Source organism: Ambystoma mexicanum, chromosome 9 (assembly GCF_040938575.1).
Source record: "Ambystoma mexicanum isolate Mex_15411 chromosome 9, UKY_AmexF1_1, whole genome shotgun sequence".
Classification (NCBI taxonomy): Eukaryota; Metazoa; Chordata; class Amphibia; order Caudata; family Ambystomatidae; genus Ambystoma; species Ambystoma mexicanum.
The window spans coordinates 175,667,408-175,693,747 of record NC_090931.1 but is presented as its reverse complement, the minus strand read 5'-3'; the positions used below and the strand labels follow the sequence as shown (position 1 = coordinate 175,693,747).

The window sequence follows — 26,340 nt, the reverse complement described above, 5'->3', positions numbered from 1 at the left end:
AAACGCCATGCTTTCTTTCACGGCATGCTCATTCAATTGTAACAAAATCACATTTGAGCAAATTATGTTGCAAAATGTGCCGTTGTTTTAAAGACCAGATAACTGTAAACTAATTAACATGTTGAATCAAAATTATATTCACATACTGACAGATACTTTTAATGTTTATAAATTATCTTCGTGCATGAGTGTCAGACGTTTAATTTCAGCTGGCTGCACGATAAGGGTGGTTGTGCTACCGTGCCAGACAAACTCAGTAAACGGTCTAGTGCTCATAACAATCACGTGGCCACAATACACCAATCGGATAGCGGCCTTCCTCTTCTGCTGTCAAGTGATGTTATTACGCCGTGGTCACGTGCCTTTCCTGGTTTCAGGATGGCTGCCTACTTGCAGTGGCGGCGCTTCGTCTTTTTCGAGAAGGAGTCGTTGGGGGGGCCAGGAGAGGCCGGTGCGCTCCTGCCCCCCGGGATCAGCGCCTGCGATTCAGGCAGGGGCAGTCTGCTATGTGGTGATATCCTCTGGAGCTTGAATGGTGGGACTGGGGTGGAGGAACCGGTGAAAGACAAGGCTGTTGCAGGGATAGTTAGTGTAGGTGGATTTGAGGAAGGGGAGCTACAAAGGGGTGAGGGGATAGCCGTCCTGCTGTGTGTTAATATGCTTTTCTACTGCAGTGCACGTGTGCACTAAATTACCACCGGAGCTCCAGTCGGGTTTTTCAACCGTCTTGAAACAGATAGAGCAGCCCTGTTTATAGCAAATCGTGCTTCGAATTGCTGTGCATTTGAAGGGTTTTGGTGCACTCCAGTAGTACACATGTTCAATAGATGGGTTGTCCTGTGTAGGTTACTGTATAGCTCAGTCCCTATGATAAGTCACACCTGTGTCGAATATGCATGTCCTTGATAGTTTTCTGATGTATATCTTCACTTCAGGGATAGTTTACTGCCTTTTTATCCGATAACTGTAATCCTTTTGATGTCCTCCCCAGTCGTGTTCTTCAGACAATTACAAGTAAAAGCGTGTAGATGTTAGTTCTATGTTGTGTAGCTTCTGCTTCCGTATTTTTTGGTTGTTTTGTTAGGTGGCTGTGGACAAAGTCTCCCTAATCTGTATACAGATTGGAAATGTTTCTACCATCCACATTTGTTGCAGTTTTGATCAATGGCAGGAATGGAAGACCACTCCATAGCACAACTTGGTAGGTCCTTGTGTGGCATTCTGGGGTGTGACATTAGTGAGCACACATCTGGCATTGTAGGGCATCTTGGGTTGTCCGGTGGAGGCAACCTGTTTCTATTTAGTTGTCTTTTTTTGAAGTTTTCAATACTTGAACCTGCAGATCAACTCTATACTTCTTGTGAGTTTGGAACTTCTTGCATGGGTAGCAGTTTCTCCTGGGGTTGTTTCCTGAAAATGGAGGATATGCAGCTTACAATGACGGGGGTGAATGGCTTTATCAGTTCATCATTTGTACATTTATGGAAATTACAGTGGAGCACAAGGCTCTGAAGGTGTATCAAGCTTGTCTGTGGAGTCTCCCTCTAGCTCCCTGCATTGGTTAAAAGTATACTTTTCTTAGTGGACATTTCGCTAGATAACTAATTTCGTCTTTAGTGAGGAGGTGAGTTTATGGTGGGATTAGGTGTCGGCTGGGGGCAGGGTCTTGATGACGGACTTGACCTCTTTCCAAACCATGTTGGGCAATATGCACCCCCAAGGCTTTTAATGAAATCTTCCAGCCATTCTGCCACCCGGTCCAGCTGTACCTCTCCTCTGTATCCCACCATCCGCAGTATATCTGTTCTGTTGTTACCTCTGAAAAGCGCTATGTTATGCATCTGTATTGTTGTAAACCTCTGTAAAGTACTCTGTTGCTTCTCGAAGCTAGGCCCATGCTCTATAAATACCATTATAATTCAGCCCACCCTCAGCTGCAATTCCAGGAGGAGGCCCTCTTGAATGCTAAAGGTTTATGAAGGAACAATGCCCTTGGGTAGGATGGTGGGAATGCTCTATTCTAAAATAATTAATAAATAATTGGAACCTCCTAAAATCGCCAAGTTGCTTAAAATACTGGAGAACCCCAGGTGAACCTACGCAAAGCCCCTTTCTGGAGTCTCTTTACAGAGTTTTCGAAGTTCTCAAAGGTTTCCAATACTGAATGAGACAAAATACAATAGGATTACCACAGTTGGGGGCTGGGGTGGACCTAATTAAGTTTATTCTTTTACCACATAAGTGAAGCAGAGGGGGACACAGAAGGGTCCCCCTTCAAGAGTTCCAGTCCAAGGTTCGAGTACCAGTGGGCAAGGAAGAGTTGGATGCAGAGGGAGCAGAAGCCCAGTCCGCAAAGTGGAACATGTGGTGGGCTGCTCACAACCCCATTGCCTCTGGGCCCAGCTGGAAGAATCTGTACCAAGATTTCAGGGGCAAGTACTAATCTCTCTAGGTGAGGAAGATTCGACCCAGGAACGACGAAAGAACAGTGAGTTTGTGCCAACATTTAGGTTGGGCTAGTCGTGGTTGGCACCTATTGACTTGAATGATCTCAAACCCCACCACCCAGCAAAGATCCAGATGACAAAACACTGATCAACTGGACACTTTTGCAAAAGATCAAGCACCAGCATATGAAGAAATGGTGAGAGGGAGACTTGGAACCCCGACAATGCTCTTGGACAGTGCCTTAGATGGTCAGAAGGAGCTGCCTACCAATAAGAAACCGTTCCATGACAGATGCAATGGCAGAGGAAGACTCCGAACATCTCGGGGTGGAGTTGTGGAGCAGCAGCTGCAAGCTACTGAACTCCTTGGCCAAGGAGGCATTAATGGAGAGGCCAGGCAACTGCCCCATGAAAGATTAGGCAGTCCCACTGCTCAGGCCAGGAGGGTATTCCAAAACCGAAGAAAAAAGGAGCCAGGGCACAGCCTGTGTAGTGTAGCCATGCCAGCATCAGTCTGTCAGCGGTTGAGGTATGAATATGAGGAATGCACAGGGTCTGCCACTGATGATACATTCACATTCACACAGGAGCTGATGTAAGCACACAGGTATCGAAATTGGGATTTGTTGACCAGGAACAAAAGGCAGATCCTCGGTATCGGGCAAAACCAGTTAGGCAGGAGCTACCTCTGGGGAACCTGTAGCTTTTACAAAGTGCCTAGCAAATCTAACCATGCATGCGCTATCTTTTTGTCCTTGTTTATATTCAATATGCTCTAAATGTCCCTTCAGTGTGTTCTTTATCCTCCTTTTAATATACATTCCCAAACATGCACAGTTAATATCACATAACTAGGTTTGTGTGGTTGCCACAGGAATCAAAAGTAGCTCCTGGTGGCTTTTGGTTTCAAACTAACCAGGCTCCCTGCGGCTATATCTGGCAGGTAAATGGCTCCCAGCTTCTGTCAATTTGGAGCCTGGGCCAATCCTCCAATTGCACCACAGGGCAGAACACCAAGGCTTTGGCTGCCAGCCAATCCGGCTGCCAAGCATGCTGGCCACCCCACACAGGATGTAGATTGGCAAGTCTGTGGACTCCATGTGTGCATGGCTGGACTAATGGTGGGACCACGTCGGCACAATTGCCTTTTTAGCATGCCTTGTGGTCCACAGAGGCAAAGGGAGGGCTCAAAACAAAATGGCCAGGAGCGGGGCTTCAAAAGATCCATTGTTACCCCTATGGTTGCCCCATTGGTGCTTTGGGCATCTAATAGGGTAAAAATCGCTACCTCCTGACTCTTGCTAAGCCCAAACTAGTTAGCAGCTGCCCCAAGTCTAATTCACAGTTTCAGGGTAAAAGAATGGCTATTTGACCTAAATGCTGTGTTTAAAGCACCCCTACTCTGGCAGCCACATGGGCCACCAAGGGCAGCACGTCAGAAAAAGGGTTGCATCGGGATTTCAGTAGAAGTTCTTCTGGCCACGGAACAAACATTGAAAAACCAAGGCTGCCAGCTAAAATGTAGAGGTTTGAGAAAGTTAGGTAGCTGGGTCCCCCCTACCCACAAAATGTTATGCCTGAATGCGTTCCTTTCTTAACCCTGACCTATGGCGCATTTTTTGGCGCCACATGCACCCAAGCTATCACAAAACATTGATTTTAGACTTCTAAATCGCCACTCCCTTTGCTCATGGCTTCTGCCTCTTCGGACTAATGTCTGGATCCTGATCAGGGGCACAATAGGCTATTTTTCCAGACATGCTGAGTGCTGTGAGACCACTAAAGTGGTGATTTGGTGCAGCCTTGCAGTGTAACATAAGTGTGCTTCGGTCTGGGGGAAAGCAAAGCAATTGTTATCCTTTGGATTACGTGATGTCAAGTGTAGCTAGTGTGAAGGTGCCAAAGACACTACTGGGAGTAACTGTTGGAATGGAAGGGTGGCGAGGGGTGCGGGGCTGCTGACCAATAGAAGAAGCCACTAGGAAGAGGAGATATTAAAGTGTGGAAGAAGGAATCCGTAGGGGAAAAAATCTGATTACATCTTCTCCCTGCAATTTATAGGTTAAACAATGGGCGACAGTACAGGTGTCATTGAGGGGTAGCAAGGGGTGAGGTAACTTTAGACATTCCCCAAAAGTTTCCACTCGGTCTTTGATGAGCTAGTGTGGGTGAATCTGTGAGTTACTATCTGGTGTTAGAAAGGGTCCAGGGGGCCTGTAGGGAACCCACCTCACTGGAGGAGTATGGTGGTGTTGGTTGTCTGGGAGTAAGTTGTTGGCAGGGAGTGGGGTGTTCAGGGGGATGGTCGAGTAACCTGTGATGCTAATTTGTTGCATAAACGTTGACATGGCTGACTCGTAGACATTTGACAGTCATGTGCCTAGAATTTGAATCTGAGGGGAGAAGGGTATTTTTCACTTAAGGAGGGCAAAACTGCTGAGGGGGGATTTTGGAAACGTTGAATTATTATATTTTGAATTGCTCACCCGAGGCTAGCGACAAAATTAAAGACCAGGACCCCTGGTGATATTTATATCGGTTCTTCAACAGATGAGCTCAGCGCAGCAATAACTAGTCAGATTTAGGGTTTTTTAAAGTAATTATGGGGCGGGACCTGGATGAAGTTGTTTTATGCCATTTAATGATACCTGACAGCTGTGTATAGTACGTCAGCAAAGTGTTCATGGGTGATGGCTTACGGCTAGATGATTCGTGGGTTATGTGTACTCTGATTCAATTGTGCAATTATTGGGATAGGTGTGTGTGTGTCTTTATCAACACTGCGCTCTGGGGAGCGTGCGGGCATCCTGGTGATGTGCACTGCAGGGTGATCTTTTCTATGGCACCAGTGACGTGTGCTGATGGTTATGAGAGGGAGCAGCTGCCTTTAGTGCAGTTAGGGGCGTCTTTGTGCACAATGGAGTTCCCTTCTGGTGTGTAAAGCTGGGAATCTCTCCCGGAAGAATGCAGTCTGGATGCGGGATTGGGTTGCTGTATAAATTGGGCTTCTGAGTAGTGTGTTCGTTTTGTCCACACTGCAGCCGGTGGATGATATGGGCTGTATATCTCCATGGGTACCCCTGGATGATGACTGTACGCCATTGTGCGCAGTGGGTCCTCCGATGATGTCGGCTACTGTGAGCTGGGTATCGGCAGGTAGCACCTGGTTTGGTTTGTATTTTTGTATTTCAGCAGGGTATCCCTGAGTGGAGTTGGCAGTGCTTTAAGTGGGCCAGGTCTTGGCAGTCTCCAAAATGTCGGTTGGGGCCCTGCCGCCCCTCCACCATCCCCCTCCCCCCCTCCCACCATAATTTTGGCACAACGCATTAGCCGCAAAGGGAGATGCGCCCGCAATTAAGTGCGGCGAGCTGACTGAAGTGCCAGCCAGCCACAGTGTTGTTGTAGCTGACTGGTACTTCTGTCAGTCACTAACTTCCTCTGGTATTCCCTCATGCGAGGGGTTACCGAGGAAGTTACCGTTCCTTTGTTTCCCCAGTTCGCAGAGGCGTCTTTAACAATCAGCGAACCTGGGGATGCCATTAAATATTTCAAGGTTTATAAAAGATGACTTGAAAAGTACTCAATTCAATGCGGACAAAGACACCTCAGGCTTTGGCCGTCCTCAAAGCTTTTTGAAAGGTGGCTTGATTTGTGCCCTTTTCAAGCCATCTTTTATAAACATAGAAATGTTTAAAAAAAGATGGCTAGAAAAGTATGCAAGCCATAAGGTAGCACATAAATATGTAAATCCTATACATTTCTTTGAGTACTTTTCAGGCCATCTTGAAGTACACAAAACATAGTGAAGCACGCTAACAAATATATAAATGCAAGCATTTATATATTTATGTGCGTACCATACTATGGTGTGTGTACTTTGCAAGCCATCTTTTATGAACAGATATTTATAAAAGATGGCTTGCATAGTACACAAACCATAGTAAGGTATGCATAGAAATATATAAATGCGTGCATGCATTTATATATTTGTTTGTGCAGCTTACTATGGTTTGTGTACTTTTTAGGCCTCGTTCCCAAATGAGCCCCCTCCCCCGCCTCCCGATTTCTTAACCCACTTAAAGCCCTAGGAGTTGGGTTGCATGTCAGGAGGTGCATTAGTTTGGGCTATTTGGTGGCGCTTTTGCCACCTAGAAGCACAAACTATTGCATTACAGATGGGGAGAAATGGCAAATGGGGAGGAATACAAAGCTTGTAGATATTGTTTGGTTATTTACCCACCCATTGACTTCCCATGACCATTATAATCCCAATGGCCATTCCCACCCAATAATTGGAGTTGTACACGAGCTGATGGTGTAATAAAACTGTCTTAACCAGGTCTGGCTTCAGCCACTATTTATAAGCAATATGCCTGTCTTTCACTGAAATCCTGTTAAAAACGAGCATTAGCAAAGGCAGCAGATTTGGCTTTTGTATAAGTAATAGGCATTTTACCAGGCACTACTATTAGATGCATGGGTTCTTTGCCATTTTGCACCTCCGACCACCAATAGCAAGTTAATACCAATGTGGCAGTGCCTCGCAAGTCCCTTTCCCATGCCTACACAAAAGCCCAAACTGTTGGCATTGCCAATGCTTATTTCCTTTGGAATTCGGACTGAATGTTAGGGGGTTCCCATGTGATGTAGCAGTATGTCAGTGGGGTCTGACATCGCTGGATAGTGGTGACTTTTACTGTTGAGGGGGCTCCAGGCATGCCACTTCACTTAATTGCTAGGTACGGCTGCACCATTGCCTTGTATATTCCCCGTTTTAACACCTCGTTGTTGTTTGCATTGCACCCCCTGTTGGTTATTTCATCCTTTCTTGTCCGCCCCACGCCCCTTCTCATGCTCTTCATTGTCGTCCTACGCCTTCTTTGTTTCCCCTTCCCATGTTTGCTGTACCCTTCCCTGCTCTGGTACTGAGTGTACTTGTTTGCCTCCTACTCCGGGAGTATGCCCCCGTGGTGGGTACATTCTTCTCCTCGTGGTCTGAATTCTTATGTAAAGCCACTGTTGACTTTGCAACAGCTTGTTTTAGTAGTGCTTTATACTGGTCGTATCCTGCTTGCGTGGTATCAGTTTTGTTAGAAAAGCAAAAGGGGTCTTAAAAGAATGAACCATTTGGCAAAGTCAAGATCTTCTCTTTATGCCCAGCAACAGCATCTGTTTGTTAGTAAATAACACCGATTCGTGGTGGCGCACACTGGCGAGAAGGAATTGCACTGCCCTCGGGGCTTTATAGATTATAGCTTCTGTTGCTGCTGCGCCCAGGGGACTTGCTTATTGTGATGTGGGGGAGCTCTAAATGTGTAAAAATAATTACCAGTGCGATCCTTAACCGAGGTACACATATGGAAGGCAACGTCTGGTTCCTGCCAAGGTCTCTGCAGATCACCTCCTTCCAGGCGTACAAGTTGAGAGTGACGCACTTGTTCCAGTTGAAGCAGCACGGCATCCTGGTGTCTGTGGGCGAAGATGAGGAAGGCATTAATCCCCTGGTAAGTGAAGCTATGCAAGGTATGGTAAGGTGGTGGCTTGTGTGGGATTCTTAATAATCGGGGCTTTCTTACCTGTACCCTATAATGCAAGCAATACTTTCAGCCTGTGAACAGTGAATGGGTCGTGACTAGGACAGTGGATTTTCAGGAGATTCGGGGCGCTTCAGTGTTCACGTGAAGCTTGGCCGGCTGTGCCTCGACGATGAGGCCCAAAGAAGCCAACATATGACTGGTGTTGATTGCGCCCCTCGGCAGAGGGGACAAGATGTATGCTCGGGAATGGAGCACGGACACGCGTGATTTGCATATAGGATGCCTTCTGTAACGGCGCATATGGACTGGACGAGTTTTCGTAGGGATTGCCATTGCATGATTAAATCAAAGCTGACCAAACGCATAAGTGGTTTGATTTAGTAATTTTATTGTTTAAAGAACCACCATCCTGCACTAGATAAGGTCTGTTTGCTCACCCCCTCCTCCCCCGCTCCTCCCACCCCTCATTAGATGTAGTAGACTGCACTACTGTCAGGAAGGAGACGTGTCTAACGAGTTTTAAAGGCAGTTTATATTCACCAATACCGTTGTATAGTTCCGAAGAAGGACCTAAATTGTGTAGAAATCAACATTCCCATGCTAATGTGGGCTGTTTGCCACCCTGTCCCGCAATTGTGTCCTGGAGTTGTACATTTTGAAAGCCTATACTAACATACATTTTTGCATGCATGTTCGTATGTACAGTTTTTTTTAAATGTGTACATCTACTTCGTTGATCCAATTGACCTGGAAGAGACTTGAGGATTGCAAGTTAGTGAGCGCTCTCATCCTCTTAGAGGCTGGGTCACTGAGTTCAGTAGACAAGAACACCTTGAATTCATCCGGGTGCGGGCTGCTCAAGACACTGGGATGCGTGTTCGCCTTTTACGAATGCTGAGTCACTTTTTTTCATTCTGTAAAAAGAACTACTAGTGTTTTTCCATGTCAAAAAAAGATTCCTACATTCTCTCTGGGTTTTTGAAAATGTGTATTTTTTAAGATTTAGTTTGCAAAATATAAACTGCCTAGCCCTCAACCGCATGTTCCCTTTGAACCAATTAAGCTCAAAGCAGAAACCTTACCCCAATAAGATTTTTGCACTCATTTTCATAAACATTTGTAAATGGTGACCACATCAAATAACCAGTAGGAAAAAGGGGACGACCCTACCCCCCCTTAGTAGGAGAAATTGGGTAGTAGAAGTGCATGCTGTGTGGAAAGACTGTCTAGAATGGGAGCGGTGCCAGAAAACATGTTAAAAAAAAAAAGCACAAAGACTCTGAAAGGCAAGGGAAGTACAGCAATCCTTAGGGAGTGCAGATAGGAGGTAAAATGCCACATAAGGAGAAGTTAAGACTAATGCCGTGCGCAGAAGGAGAGCACAGCTAAGGGTTGTACTTATCTGTCCGAAGAGCAGCAATCTAAAGACACTGCTGCTATGGCGCTGCTGCTGTTGGTTGGTTTGAAAGTTCTGAACATTTGTGATGTCATATTGTGCTCTTGATATATATCATTCACTTGCTAGACCAATCCCAGTTTTCAATTTGCTTTCTGGGACTTGTAGTTCTGGATTTCCCCATATGTAAATCCAGACTAAAAGTACCTAAAGACAAATAAAATACACTTGGCTAGCATTTCCCTAATGCAGCGAGGCATGTGTGCTTTTGTTTAACTGTTATTAAGAACATTGTATTGGTTCTGCGTTACAATTGTAAAAATACCAACAACTCAATTGGAACAAAAAGTCTGAAGAATCTTGCCTGTGTACAAGCAAATTAAACCTGCGTTTGGAACTATCTGTACAAGCGAGGTGCACCGTGTAGTTGATCAAGGCTATATCCAAATGGGCTGTTTATGCTCTCGCTAGACCACTCGTGGTTGAGTCTTTCTCCCTTCGTGGCCATAGTAACAGTCAGTGATGATTTTTGTTCCAGAAGCCTGCGCTTCGAGTTTGAAAAATGACCATCATGTCCTAGTAGGAAGTGGACTAAAGGAAGTCTTCTCCTCATTTTGTTTGTACCCTGCTCCTTAAGCAGGGCTCCTCAGCCTATCAAGAAGGGAGACTGAAAAGAGCTGAGAAGGTCAAAGCAGCACCATTTGTTCCACTACCAGAATCAAAGCGGCGCTTTTCAGCAAAATATTCTTTTGCCGATTTTAAATTGGCCCTTTTGCTCAGCGTAATTACTGCCAGTGAATCCATCAGCATTAACGGTCGATGCAAAACTTTTTTTGTTTTTGTTTGTTTTAGACTTTTCTATCCAGAAGCATATTTTACTGTTTTAGTGCAACAGCTTTGGTCCCAGTGAGATAATGGTACCCAATGTGACAGTTGCATGGCATTGTACTCATTTAGAAGCCAGGAGGGACCAGGAGAATCTGCCTGATCCGTGATGACACCTGGAGGCGGTATATGGGGGGGTTACCCTAGAGGTCGAAAACCTCAAGAGGGTGTGGGACTTGTCAACAGTAGTGCCTCTCTATCTTGACATTCTACTGCAACACAAACAAAAAGGCACATACTATTAACTAACTATTCTGACTTTTCGGCAAGGCATAGGAAGAACTTCAACTCGTCACCATATAGTTCATATTCTTCCCATGCCCTTCTGGCAAGCCATGACAGAGTTAATTTACACTACCTGATGCTTTTTGTTTGTTACATGGTTCCTCGGAGTTCGTCCACTCATCAGACCCCCCCCTTAATAAGGCCACAAGAGTTATTCATGACAAACCCCTATAATGGTCTAAGCAAAGGTGCACAAGGTAACCTCTTTCTGCTCATGGACTTCCAATATCGCTCCAGCCTTGGCTGATTTCTGCAATCGCTCTTTTGCCACTGGGTCTTCCCCCTGTCTCCTAAAGTACTCCCTTGTGCACTCCCTCCTCAAAAAGCCTTGCTGCTGATCCTACCTGTCCGGCAAACTATCGCCCGATCTCTATCACCCATTTCCTGGACAAACTCCTGGAAAAGCTGGCCATCTCCCAGCTTACTCCCCATACTGAATTTGTTGGTTGTCTTCATGACCATCAGTCTGGCTTCAGAGCAGCCAGAGGCACGGAAACTGCTCTCCTGAACACCCGTGAAGATCTGCTCTCTAATCTTGATTTCAGCCTTCCTTCTGTCCTCCTCTTCCTTGACCTTTCCTCTGCCTTTTGACGTTATCAACCAAACCTTCCTGATCAATTGACTCCGTGAGGACCTGGACACTACGGATCAGGCCTTAGAGTTGTTGACCTCCTTCCTCTCGGACCGGCCCTCCCAGGTCCAACGTGGGTCCTTGCTGTACGCCACCTCCCTCTCCACATGTGGTGTCTCCCAGAGCTCCAACCTCTCCCTCCCTGGCTATTTAGAGTCTACTTGGCCCCTTAGTCCCATACTTTCTCATCTAACTTTCAGTGTTATGCGGATGACACCCAGCCCTTTCAGGCTCCCCTCGGCCGCCTCTTCTCTCTTGCTCATTCCTGACTGTCTATCCACGATTCTGGATTGGTGCTCCTTCAATGACCTCTGCCTTAATGCCAGTAAGCTGAATAGCCTTCTCATTGGGACCCCTGTTTCTGCTTGCCCTTTCTCTCTGTCCGCCCTTCTTGGGTCCTCTTCCTTTGCCTTCCTGTGAGGCAAAAAACCTTGCTCTCCTCTTAGACCACACATATTTGAGATATAGGCTACCCTGATGGGTATATGTGATGCACCACAAAATCAATAAGTCTGTCTTCATATAATCTCATACCATTTAAAAAAAAATGTATTCATCTAATACAGTTAAAAAAAAAAAACACGTAAATACAGTGATAACAAAGAAATGGGGGGGGGCGGAAATGCCTACAGTTCCAATATTTTCAACTCCTATGTAACTCTTGTAGGTAAATTCAAAGGTCAATTTCGTGAGGTTAGTATACAGTGACTTAGTGTGTTTTTATTTCAATACACTTTTCCAAGTCGACACTATTGGTGTTTCCAGCATAAGGGATGTCTGCACAGAAATTACAGAGCTTGCTTTCCTCAGGACTGATAAATCAAAGCTTGCACTTGTCTGGTTCTTGGCATAGTAATAAATATCCGAAGCTTGGTCCATTTTAACAGCAAATGGTTGTATACTTACAGGAAACTTGAGGAGCGCCGACGACGCCAACCGACCACGGTTTTCGTAGAGTGAACACACCGAACAAAAAATAAAGTGAAGAAATACCTGTAGAACAACTGCCACTGCTGTACTCGCAACAGTTTTTCTTAAGAAAATAGCCCAACACACCAACAATATCCTTTAGAAAAAGCCGCAGTGTGGTCTGGATATTTCTTACTACGCTGGATGCGCCTGATTTAGGGTGGACAGCAACCGGTGAGGGGAAAACATCCTCTCAGCTTCTGTCTTGACACGTACTATTCAAAAAGGCCCTTCAGAAGCTCTAAAGTTTCACGAGGCTTGAGCTGTACTCGTCCAGGGCTTACATAGTAACCAACGGGACCATTTCAGTTGTTGGTGCTTCTCAGGCGGAGTACCAGAGAGAAGGGATCTGGATAACGTACATCTCATGTGCCACACAGTACTCGTGTCCCCAGCAGGAACGTTTACTGTGCAGAAGATTTGTATGAGTGCTCCTTCTCCCCTGGCACTCCAGACGTGGGGGCGCTCTGTGCATCGCTCATTTACAGGTATGGAAAAAGAATAGAGCCCCCGGACATGCAGGTTCCGTTCACATTGCAGAAGTAGAAACAAACCAAGCTTCAAAGGAAAAGGAGGGCAGAGTCTGTTGTTTGCTCTGTGGCAAGGCAGAACGTGCAGCTGCCCAAACGTCTGCCTTCAGAGCACTGTACCACAGAAGAGTGCACCTGCTGTGGCTGCTTCACTCCCCCACCACCCCCCCAGTGGAGAGCGTGAAAGAAACTTCATCACATGTGCTCCATTTGCCCAGGTCCTAGAATTGTAGCTCACAGTGCCACCACAGGTCCAAGCCACTTTTGTCGCTTTTTCACCTTGGAGCAAACAAAATGGAAAAGGGCTACCTACTTTCAAGTCCTGGGCCACCCTCCCTCTGCAACTCTGGTGATGAAAAGGAGACCAAACTGCCTCACTCAGTGCATGCAGGCAGCTAAAGAAAATAAAAGGCCAACCTGCTCTACACAGAGCCTCTGCAGTATCTGATCACTGTGCGGGAGGAACAAAAAAGCCTGGCTATCTCAGTGTCCGCTGGAAGAGGGCGAACAGTACCTGCCTGCATCCATCCACTCCCCTCATAGCGGAATGAAGAGCACCTACAGCATAGTGGTCCCTGATAATGACTGTGATAGTGTGCTTTACACGCTCCACTCGCTACACAGCACAAGTTAGCCATAATCCAGACATTGTAGATATCGTTCTCCTGAAGAACCCTCAACAAGTGGTCGATCTAGAAACTCTGGCTGAGCGGACCCCTGATCACAACATAGTGCTTACTGTGGGCCACAAGATGGAAAATAACCGCAGATTGTAAGGCATGATGTCTGTGGGGCAGACTAGAACCCCCGCAAGGAACATGATCCTGGCTTGAGCACCCAGGGAGACATTGACCAAGCTGGGGGGGATTTTATGACTGCGGTCCAGCTGACTAATGAGCCCAGAATCATGAAGCAGATACTGAAATTCTGCTCCATCCATGACCTACGAAAGGGCATCAAGCAGTCAGATGCTGAGTAATTACCGTTTTCTTTCTCAAGTAGCAGAAGTGCAGCATGCCTGATCTACTACAGAAGTAGACGTTGCTCACAATGCTTCCACCAGAGCAAATCTAGCAGCACTAGGGTGACAAGTGGAAGGCCATAACAGCAGAGTTGAAGAAATCTGACGACTCTGTTTGGAGAATGACTCGGATCACTTGACTGAGAAGAAGGAACATAGCCCATCTGCTTAGGGCCGGGCCCACCTTGTATACAGCAACGAAGATCCTTGAGGATAGATTTGAGGCTTTGTTTATGTTCTACAAAGCCAGAAGGGTAACGGACCAAGTGGTGCAAGAAGTCGCCAAACCTCTCTCGAAACACCCAGTTTCAAATAGAGTGCATAACATTGAGGAATGTACAGGCTCTGAAATGACTGGTCTTGCAGGAAGTGGCAGTATAACCAAGCTGGTCCTAAAGATGATCCAGTCTGCAACAATGTAATGCTTTGCAGTAATCTTAAAACGAATGAACGCAACTTCAGCACTTCCTAAATCCTGAAAAGAAGCCAGTCATTGTGTTCCCAAAGACTGTGAAACCACTGAACGATCCTGTGAGCTGACAGCTTGCTGTCCAGACGGTCGAAGCTCTGGAAAAAGATAATTCTTGCCCACCTTAACGTCTTTGCCTCTGAAAGAAATCTTCCTTTAAAGAAAATTTTTGGATTTCGAAAAGCACATGTGATACTCCTTGAGCTACTGAGAATGGTGGACAAAGTAAGCCACTGTTAAGATGACTTTCTAGAATCTCGGCAGGTGGACAGATTGTATAAGGCCGTTATAGTGAACAGGGGAACTCTGAGAGGCTAGCCAAACCCAATAAATGTAAGCGTTCAGCGCGGTCAAGGGCATTTTCAGAGTGTGAGTTGGGTCAAAAGTCCACAATGAGTCCGCACAGTGAAGCACACCATTCAATTTAGACAGGAATGTATAAACCTACAGTATTTAATCTAGGCCTTAAACACGGGTGATATTGCACAACACTCGAACCTATATACATTCACCATAGCTGGGTTCGAAATTGCTGGCAGCTATTTAGCTCCTGGTTATAGCCAAGGGGAACCTGGTTAGCTTGAAACCAAAAGCTGCCAGCAGCCACTTTTTGACTCCTGTGGGGCCATACAAACCTAGCTATGTACTGTGTATGACTGTGTATGTTTGAGAATGTATATAAAAGTAGAATAAAGAACACGCCTAAGTGACACTTGGACTATAATGAATGGTATGAAAAGGACAAAGGACAAAGTTATTTTATTTATTTGCATTTATAAAGCTCGCAAGAGGCCCTGGAGCATCATGGCGCTGTTAAAGATTGCTTAGCTTTCATAGGTAACAAAACAGTAGTGAGGACATAGGATAAAAACAGATGCAAGAGTAGATGCAGGCAAGGAGAATACATGGGGCTGTTACAGGGGTTATAGGGAACAGCATGTATACGCAGGTTGGTTAGTGACATTTAGGAGAACAGTAGCGTTTTTAGCATTTTGCGGAAGGTGGAGCAAGAACTTTCGTTTCTTAGTGTGGTGGGTAGGGCATTCCAATTTTTTGGTGTGAGGTGTTGAAAACTGGACCCCCCCGCTTTGGATCTTTTAAACGTGGGTACACAGATCTGATTGGAGAGGTGGGTTCTGGTGGGGCTGTTAGTTAGTTTGCATCTTAATGCACAGCAAATCTAACTTTGCACAATGTGCTAGCTCCTTGTTCCCCAGAGGTAGCTCTTGCCTAACTGATTATGCCCGATACCCCAGAGTTTCTTTTTGCTCTGGGTTAACATATCTCAATTTTGATCCCTTTCATAGGTTCTTAAAATGCATTCTGATGAATCGCGAGATGTTGTCGCTTCTCTCTGAGGGGTAGGAGGTGGTCGGGGGTCGGGGGGGTGGGGCATCAGGGGAGGAGTCCCTTCCCATGAAGCCAGGGAGGTGAGGCTGCTACACAATAGTCCCCCGGGGGTGATACTCAGCGGGAGGATTTCATGGAGAGAGACTCCGCCTCTAGGGACAAGGACGATCATCTGGGTAGAATGCAGTATAATATCCCTCACCCAACATCCTGTGCTCTAGCACCTTGAAGTGTCGCTTGTGCTAGATGGGATTACCAATAAAGATCTCTGACCAAATAATCAGACCGACTCAAAGAATATGACAAAGTACTACTTGAGTCTCAACTTAATAAAGCAGAGCAAATTGGCATAAATTGGACTGATGCTTGCACACTCGCACACAAACTTGATCACATAGAGGTTTTATACCCCAATATGCGTCATCTATGACATCCTGTGTGGCAAACTGTAAAACCTATTGACTGGAGGCATTGGTTAGGGGAACATATCTACTTATAGAATACATAGAGGTTAGTACACCATTGGCTGCCTCTTATCTGTAAAACACGCCTCAAACTACCTCTAAATACATGTAATACTGATTATAGCGGACAGAATGGCAACAAATTGGTCTATGCATCATTGTATAGCACGTTGCCCCATAAACCCACTGATTGGTTGGCATCCCCGCACAACCTTGGACTGTCGGCTTGGCTAGTAGAGTGTAAGCGAAACAAAACCCAGGTGCTTGAGTCGCGTCTAATTACTCCCCACTTTCCCAATTAGGCCACCATCTCTCATTAGACCGACCATGAGCCAAAGCTTCCCGCCTGTAGTTGACATTGTTGCCTGCTCTGTTCTGGGACATTCACAGAAGTGTAAGCACATCACTATCTTCATCCCTAGCTTAATAAATAGCCCTTTTTATTTAAAACTTCTGGATCACGTGTGAAGAGACCACAAATTTATCCATTTTGACCTCTTGTTTGTTGCTATTATCAAGTCATTAGGAAAGAAATATCCATAAACCACAATTCTAAAAAAGAAATATGCAATATTAATACAATACACAATAGTGGTTAAAAAGTTAATACTTGCCAAGATTTATATTTAAAAAATCATTCAAAGATTATTAAAAAAGGCCCAAAACTAGTTCTATCAAATTACAAAAAACAATGTTCCGCCAATACCAAATTTTTCATAGCTTTTCTCGACTTTCCTGATATATCAAGATGCAATAAATTTGTTCCGCCGATACCAGGCGCTTCTTGGGTAGGTAACACATCCCCAAGCCACAGAAGTGGTGGCTTACGCTAATAAGTCAAACTGAGCCGTTCTGACCTGAGAAAAACCAGCCTTTCTAAGCAGTGGTAGTAATGTTTTGCTTCTTAAGTCCTGGTAGGCCGGGCAGAACATTACGAAATGTAAAGTCCTCCTCAGTCCAATCACAGCACGGGCAGGCTGTGAATGTTCAACATTTGAACAGTTTTTGGTTTGCGCCCCAAGCCAGAGGGAGTCAAAACGCGCCCTACTCAGTGCCCACCGATCAGAAGGCCTATCACTGTGCAGTAAGTACGGCTGAATACCCTCTGCAGTTGTTATGATATGCCTTCTTTTCGCGGTTACCCTGAACGCAGATGTTTCTCTATTGGTCACAAGAATTGCATTTTACAGTTGCTTATACTTGCCTACAGTACAAGATGTCAGGAGGGACAAGGGACATACCAGACTCTCTGCATTTAACTGAGAAATGCATTTATAAATGTATGAGAGCCAAGGGATTTTAGGTTTAGTTGGGCTTACTTCCAATGCTCGTATAATAGTATGCGTTAGCGTGGCTTTAGGGTTTGACCATACGGCCAAACAGTAAGAAAAAGGAGCCACCTGCCACTCGTCCCCAATGTGGGGGCATCCAAGTTTCAAGTGTGTGGCATAATTCGGAGCAGACTGTGGGAGGCTAAGCAATTTTTTCAAAAAGGTGTTCTCTATAGATTCTATATGAGTAATTTTCTCCATACCCCACAGTGCAGCCCCATAATTGGTTGCGGCTTTGGATTGGGCTCTATAGACCTCTAAAATTAACCTAATGGGGTGCCCTGAACAGAAATCTTGGAAACGGGACAGACCCCCAATGGCCTGCCTCATTCTCAAGCACTGTTTTTCGATATGGCCAGACCCCCACCATCTTTCATTGAAAGAGACTCCAAGGTATTCGAATTTAATCACCCGTGGTATAAGTTCACCCCCACTCCAGATTCTACACATCTTGAGTGGTCTGCCTCCAGTCCCTCTGCATGCCATCACTGCCGACTTCTTGGAGTTTACTACCAATTTAAGATCGGACATGAACAAAGTGCAGGCATCAACCAAGCGTTGTAGGGCCAAGGGGGTGCGTGCAATTAAAACCATATCATCAGCATAGCCCAATACTGGGAGCGGTAATCCACCCACCCTAATAAAATCTGCATTGGCCTCCACCAATGCCTGGTACACTCACTTAATGTAAAGAGCAAATGGCACCGGGGCCACCACACAACCCTGTCGGACACCCAGAAAGGTTTCAAAGAAAACTGTGCACTGTCTCTGATCGCCAAATCTGACACAGGCCGATGTATGTTCGTCAGCTGGAGCACCTTTACCAACTCCTCTGGGCAACCCATGGACCTGAGCACAGCCCAGAGCAATGTTCTGTCCGCTTTGTCAAATGCTGTACTCGGATCCATGAACGCCAAGTAGAGTAGTATTTGATTCAATTATACTGGGTGTCGTTGGTCCTCTTGGCCTCTAGAGACTTATTCACTCGGAATCGTACAAAAATGTGGCCTCATTTGTGCACCCCCGCAGTTACTGCGACTTTGGGGGAACACAAAACGAGGGTGACATTTACTGTGCTCAAGCACAGCAGGGGCTGCGGGGGTGTCCCGTAACGGGAGTCGGGGTTTGCAGAGGTGTCCCCTGCTTAACATGTTGGTAAGTGGGAGGCACGAAAGAAAGAAAAAAAAAAAAAAAAAGCACCCTGCGGCATCAGCTCTAACCCACGTTAGTGGGAGGAGCTGACGCTTCAGAGATAGCAGGGTGCAGGTGGCACACACAGAAGTGTGCCACCGTAAAAGGTAAGTTGTGGGTGGGGGGTGTGAAGGGGGAAAAGCAGGCCGGGGAAGCGGGCACAGTGATCTATATGATCGCTGCGCTGCGCCGTAACTGGCGTCAGCATTTTGGCCGTCGCAGTGATCACATAGATCCATTCACTCTATCTTGTATAGACGTTATACACTTTTAATTGTCCAATACTTGGCTCTTGCAAATGTTTTCTTTTTTAATCAAAGAGAAATGTCTCACGTCCATGGCTTATCCGTCTGCCTCCCTTTATGCCTTGCAGCTATTCCTTAAAAATTGCATCCTTGATCATAACCCAACATAGACTCCCCTTGGTTTTGTACCCAAAGCTGTTTTCCAGCATCTCCTGACACTGCAACCCTGGTCCGTCTGTGAGGTAGCTGGATTGAGTCTTAGCACGAGCCGACGTCATCTTCCACTTATGGCTGTCCTAGCCATGTTATATATTCTTCTATAACAAGCTTTGATATGTCTTAACTACCTTGCATTGCTGCATATTTACTTATTGGCACTTCAGTTACATTGTCACTCTTAAGTATTTTCATATCGTTTCAGTATGTCTTCACACATCTTCATGACATCACTCTGCCCTCATCAGATTTCACTCCATGATGTCCAATGGTGCGTGCTGACAAACTTCCACACGATATCCTTCACCCTCTCGGTTCGAGGATACATTCCATATGGTTGTCCGAGTACATATTGTCTTTCGGACACTCCATGCGGTATAGGGACAACACATGAAGTCCCATATAGGGCGCATCTCTTACTGTTCCAATATGACGGCGGTGAGGGGGCGGGAGTTAGGGAAAATGCGTCCACCAACTCCTCTATAATCCTACACGCCTCCATACTTTGTACATCCCTATACCATACCTTGTTACCCCATGTACTTTTGTAGGGTTATAGATCTGACACCTAGTGGGATGAAGAAGAGTCCAAACTACCCAATGAAGAGTTATGAAACAAGTACTGAGACGAGGAGGGGGTGCAGAGCCATGAGAAATGCTACAAGAACCAGAGGTGAGCATTCTAGTGCTTCACCAACATCCATTGAAGAAAGTGGAATAAAAACTGAAGGACAAGATTTTTTTTTATTTTATTTTATACGGTTTATACAAACGAGATATTGATGTGAGATTCCAGCTGGTAAGACACAGAGCAGGGAAGCTGTGAGAAGCGGGAAACTGAAGCCCTGAGAACAGAGGACACTGACTGGGACAAGGAAGAAGCCCCACCAACTCCCAGAAGAGACACTGCTAACAGCAAGAACCACAGTGAGAAATGGGCCTGGAAGCTGGAGGACCCAGGATACAGAAACCGGCTTAGCGATGAGACCTGCAGGGAGAAACGACAGTAACAAGGCTGACCCAGTGTAAAAAAGAGTGGACCGCTTCCAGAGGAGGGAGGACACCCAAAAACTGCTGTGGCACTCCTTGGTGAGGCCAACAGCGGATGGGAACGCAATGAATGGACAAGCCGAAGACTTACCCAGGTTGCAGAGCCCCACTGATGTTCCGCAATCCCTGCCTCAATAAGGTGCACCTCTTCCAAAGTAGATAACTGGGGGCTTGACCCACCCGGAGGGGACAAGGACAAAAGTGGGCTGAGCGCAAAGGGAGTACCTGAGGGCTCTGGTGGGGTCATTAATGCCACTAACTACCAGAGAAGGGCTGAGGACCCTGAATCGCATAAAGAGAAGGAAACGGATCGTCGTCTTCGTGGCAATATTTGGAAGGATAGAGGGCCAAGTCTGTCTAGGCAATTGAGAAGTACTACTCTGGTCTGGGACCAGAACTCTAATTAAGAAAGGACATTAAAGTATCCTCCTCTTTGGGGTAGTGCCTGGCAGGAGAGGTCTGCCAAAACTAAAATATAAAGGGAAACCAGGGGAAGGGATTCATTCTCCCTTGGAGTTGTGAACTGTGTCAAGCACCTGGTCACGTTGCTGCTGACTTCATGGTCTTGTGACTTGTCTTTCCGATTTCCTTGGCGATCCAGACTGTGTCAGGTTGCTAGGACGACGCAGGGACCAACCCCCTTGCCGTTCCCCTACAGAGACCGACCGGGAGAGGACTCGGAGACCAACTCCCCATGCCACGTTGCAGCTTTCCCAGATTAATGAGATGTGGAGACAGCGCAAGTGCTGACCAGGAAAGCTGAGTGTAGAATGTTCAGCAAAATCGAGGCACACCCGTTCGTGGAAAGGATGTTATCAGTCAACTTGAACAAAGGTTGAGAGGCGGGAAGAAGGCAGCCGAAGCAGCACAGGCAAGGTAGAGCAACCGGGGCTGGGAGGAGGCTGCAGCATCACAGGGAGGCAGGGCAGCAAAGGCAGGAAGGAAATGGCTGGACAGGTAAGGTAGGACAAAAGAGGATGGGAGAAGGCAGCAAGAGGAAGAGGAACATGCAGGGCTAGACTATGGCAGAACAAGGTGAGAGCAGAACCCTCCAGGAAATGAAACGTGGAAGGAAGATCCAAACACACAGCGTATTGAGAAGCGTCTGTGAAGGAACTAAGCAGGATTTAAATGGCACGCTGCTCCTGCATTGTGTTCATTGCAGTGGGCGTCACCCCTATGACAACGGGGAACGCTGTGTAAGCTACTGCGCATGCGCGTGGAACAGCCAACATGGTGGCCCCCATTACTGACACAACGAAGCCACGACTGCCTTTGGGACGCTGTCCCATGTCACCTGCCCGTCTGTGCCACCAGCCAGTCCACCTACACTGCAGCTGCCAACAAGGGAACCTCCTCCAGGTAACGAGCTGCGGTGATGACCGGCTTGTGTCTGACAAACTGTGGTAAAGCGAGTGGAAGAAAGGCCAGATGAAGGAAAGAATTCCTCCTGGCGTTGTTAAACCTGAAACCTCCTGGCTACCTGTGTAAATACTTTCTGATACAGACCGTTAGAAAACGGGCAGTGGGCCTGCCAAGGAGAAGTATGTGCACTTTTGTGTTGAAGGACAGTTTTGACCCAGGGAAGGGAGCCATTCCCCTAAAACGAAGTCAGCACCTGGAAACTAACTTCTATCCCCAGTCAAGACAAAGGGAGTCCTTCGTCTAGGGCCAGGAGGTCTACCTTGTCTATAGTTTAGTTTTGAGTGTAGAGGACATGAATTGGGTTTTTGACACAGGACAGCGGCATATTGACTCCTACCTTCCGCTGAGAACAAAACTAACCTATCAGCAAAATATAAGGAAGAAATACTCTGTACGAAAAGAGTCCTACAACAACAGAATGAATCAAGCCAGCTCCAGCACGAAAGAGTTATTCGTGATCCTCAAAGAGATGGAGACACTTATTACCCCTACAGACCCGTGGGTGAAATACATAATCTGGTGCATGAACATTCAGAATGCTCTCACTAACAAAATTATCTAACTGCAAGCCAAAATTGCTGAAAAACGGCTTAACCTTCAAAATTCTGATAACCCGCACCTCACTACCAGGCCAACCTTGGATCTATCCCAAGACTTCAAAATCCCGAAAGTCTCTGACTTGGAGGTACAAAAAATGATTGCCTCCCTTAAACCCCCAAAGTGCCGAGGCGATAGCTGCCCGGTGCAAATAATCAAAGGTGCTGCCAGAGACCTGGCACCTTTCCTAGCCAAACTAATTAATGCCTCATTTACCTCAGGCATAGTACCTAGCAACCTAAAAATTGTGGGTTCTACCACTCCTTAAAAAACAGTAACTTGATTCGACCATCCCTGCAAACTATAGGCCAATTATCAGTCCCCTTTCTACTGAAGATACTGGACAGGGTAGCCTACCTACAGATACAGGAATATCTAGAGATCAACCACCTCTTAGGGACTCGCCAATCCGGCCTTAGACCCCCAACATGGGACTGAAACGGCATTGATAGACCTAAAAGCAAAGATTGATGAACTCAAGGATAATGGGAAAATGGCTTTGCTATTATTTCTGGATCTTTCACCAGCGTTCAATCTGGTTGACCATAAAGTACTGTGCAACCACCTCGCTTCAGCAGCCCATTTCTCTCAGAATGCTATTACTTGGATACAATCTTTTCTAAATAACGGGACCATGAGTCTTCTCTCCTTCAGCAGCAGCTGATCCTATTCCCATCACATGCTGAGTCCCACAAGGCTCTTGTGTATCTCCCACTATGTACAACATCTTCATGAAGCCCCTGTTTGATAATCTGGGTGTCACCTACACTAAATATGCAGATCACACCCAGATCCTTCTCCCTCTAACGGGTATTTACGACAATGATGTACTATTGGTGAACAAAATGTATCAAATTATTCAGGCATGGATGGCCACACATGGCCTCTGCCAGAATGATGGTAAAACTGATTTGCTGATCGTAGGAACTAAAATTAAAATCAACAAATTGAATACAGACTACACCTCCTTCAATATTGACAGTAACAAGATCCCAGTAGCCAAAGAGGTACACCGCAATGAACTTACAAAAACAAGTGAACGCAACAGCCTCGGCGACCGCCTATCCAAGAAAACTGATCAGGGCTTGCAAACCTCTGCTCGCTAACGAGAGCTGCATCACCCTCGCAAGAGCACAAATACTTTCCAAGCTAGATTATTGTAATAGAGTCTATCTGGGAGCAAGCAAACACGTTCTCAATAAATCACAAATCTTGCAAAATAATGCCCTTTGATCCGTTCTGAGCATTCCTAGGAGAGCCCACATATCTGAAATAAGACCACCACATAAATGGCTCTCCATCAAGGACAAGATCCAACTTAAAACCATGTCCCTCACCTATAAATCACTTAACCATGCAGCCCCAAGATACTTAACAGAACATGTCATCCTCAACCCGAGTCACCAGGTCCTCCAACAGCTACAATTTGACAATCCCCAGATACAAACTACAAAAGTCAGGGGGTAGTAGCTTCCCAGTCATGCCGCACAGCTTTGGAATTCTCTCCCCCCTCTATTTGAAAACGACCAACTCATTTTCAAATTTCAGAAGCATGTCTATCCAATGGCTCACTGATGAGCATTAGTAAAGACTAAACCTCAGAACTACTCTGCCACGCACTATCCTAATGCACACTGGGTGCCTCTCTGAACCATCTTACTTCAAACTAGAACACAGGACCATGTTTGCAACCTTTGTCTTCACTGCTTTTTCTGTTGCACATCACTACTTTTTCGATTGCACATCTTTGCATTCCTATATTCGTAGACTAATGTATACCATTACTGTCTTTACTGCTTTCTGCATGCATATGTTTGTAATCCCGCACTCCTAAACCAATGCCCAATGTATACATGTAACTGTAATCTGTAACTGCAACTGTCGTATGCACCCAGATACCTCTGGGTTAAGGTGCTCTATAGAAATAAAACAGTTGAAGTCACTGCAGTCACTACAGTCTGTGTAGGTCGAGCAGCGAGAGTGGGGAAACCTTCAGAGTCGTGGTGAAGGTAAGACCCCCCACTTAGAGAGAGCCCTCCAATTCAATTGCAAGCATTCCAAATCTTGCTGCATGCCTGTGGAATGTTGTCAGTTATTGATTATTGTATCCGTTTCGCCCAGTAAGGAAAAGAGGCTGCCTTCTGTTTAGAGCGTGAGCCCAGTCTCTCTGGCTATGTCCCTACCTAAATCATTTACCAGAAAGCAGGCGAAAGAGCGAGAAGAAATGGTATTGGGGACAATGGAGCCCGTGGGGGTGATTGACTTTGCAGACTCCCCAACACGTCCCCTCCAAGAAGCTGAAAGAGGGCTCAGGGAAGAGCAGTGGCTTAACAACACCCATCCCCAAAGTCAATGAAGAGAAAAGTTATGGATACAAAGATAACCAAAGTTAAAGAGGCGGCCCTTGTACAGCGAGTGGAAGGGATAGAGACCATGGAAATGAGTTTTACACATCCGGAGGAAACCTCATGTTTAGCAAAACATACAGTTGTCGTGGCCCGGGAAGGAAAAGGGCCTGGTGGCTGAATAGGCATCAATGTGGAAAGACGATTATTCATTTCTTGAAGCAGTGATCACCGACCCAACTCGCCAGAATACGCTGTGGTGCCCTCCTCGAGACAACAAAGGATAGGACTAATCAGTTGGCGCCACACTCTACTGCAACGTTGGTAGAACGCCAACATGAGGCTTTGGAACTGAGAATGGCCAAAGATGCTGTGTCCTTGAATTTAACAAGGTCTCATCAGCGCAGGATAAGTGACCATTGCAGGATCTATACCTCAATCCCCTTGATCCTGACTAATAGGGATTGCTGATTCCTAGACCCAAGTAGAGAACACGTGCACTCCTCTCTGAAGTTGGGGAAAGAACCCAAAGCTCTAACGGATATTCATAGTGTTCCAGAAATAATAATCCCTCAAAGAGACCAAATCAGCATGGCTCGTGGGTCACAAGAACCACCAAACCATAAGATCTCCCTGAAGCCTGTTCAACAAGGCACGCTCTCATCTACGTCAGTTCCATCTACCTCTTCTGAATCTTGCATGAATCATTCTGCAAAGGTGTATGGGGGATTACCAGACACGAACTATGGAGGGGATTGATCATGTCCAATTGCAGAATTTAGTAATGAGGGTGCTAACAGTGGCAGTAAATCAATTTGTTAAGCTATATGAAAATCTTAATGACAAGATCAGGCGACCTTATTGGCAATGTCGCTCATGAAACTGAAGTATCTGGAATCATTCACCGGAGCTGTGCAGTCTAGGCTTGATAAAGAAACTGAGCTGACTGCCCAGTGGCAAGCCAGATTATACGATCTAGCGAGGGGTGAAGTAGCTGAGAAAACAGCACAGATGGCTTCAGTCCCAAACCAAATGAAGTGGCTAAGACACGAGAAGGAGGATACTTCTTGGAATCCGCAGGAACTTGGGCTTCCAGATGAGAGCTTGCATACTTCTCCCCCCTGCCAGATTAGAAGGAGAAATCTTGAAGCCGGAGCATCATATTGCAGGACCCTGGATTTTAGCACCACAAAAACAGGGCTGCACCCCTACTCAAAAAGAAAATGGAAATGATCAAAGCAGGAGCCCCAGAAAGACCAACTTTATACCACCTGCAGTACAGGTACATGAGGTAGCGTCGGATGTGTGCGATACAGGACACACCAGGGATTCTGAAATTGACTTAGTACCCTATTAGAAAAAGCAAAAGCCTGCCAATGAAGACCAGGAAAGTACTCTACCGAGTCTCTGGAAATGGCGATCAGCAGGGATTAAGGGAGAAGACCATTTCAAAACGACAACAAAAGTAAAAAAACCAACTAATTTGAAAAACAGCCACCCTAATGACTCAAGATCTTTACTACGGAACGTGGCCTTACCAACTTCGCAGACTGCTACCAAATCTAACCAGGGACAATGTACCACCCTTCTCCCGTCTAAAATCACCCCAATCAAGTAATAATTGAACAAGAGATGTTTGAGAATATTCGTATTCCAATGAACCCGTACTCTGCAATAATTGTGGAGAATGAACCAGTGATCAATATTACCTATGAGATGGATGACGACAAAGAGATATCAATAAACAATCTGTTAGGAATGGTGGATGAGGAAGTTGAAATCCACCCTCTATTAGCGTTGAAGTCAGGGAAACGTACATCTCCTTCATCACAATGGAACAACGAAGGGCAATCCTGATGGAGAGAACCAAGGTGCACAGTGATCTGTCTGAGAAAGCTTTAGATCAAAGACAAGCTAAGACAGAGGAAAGAGCTCGAACAATACTCTTCAAGATGC

The 26,340-nt window shown here is 46.0% G+C and overlaps 1 protein-coding gene across 1 annotated transcript in view; it reads left to right on the top strand.

Annotated features, from left to right (window-relative positions):
* The first annotated feature begins 345 nt into the window (after positions 1–345).
* Positions 346–26,340, top strand: part of VPS11 (VPS11 core subunit of CORVET and HOPS complexes) — a 314,076-nt gene continuing 288,081 nt past the window's right edge. Inside the window, exons 1-2 of the mRNA XM_069614391.1 lie at positions 346–514; positions 7,803–7,951. Coding sequence (XP_069470492.1) covers positions 379–514; positions 7,803–7,951 — 285 coding nt within the window. The 5' untranslated portion in view covers positions 346–378. The remainder of the gene's footprint in view (positions 515–7,802; positions 7,952–26,340) is intronic.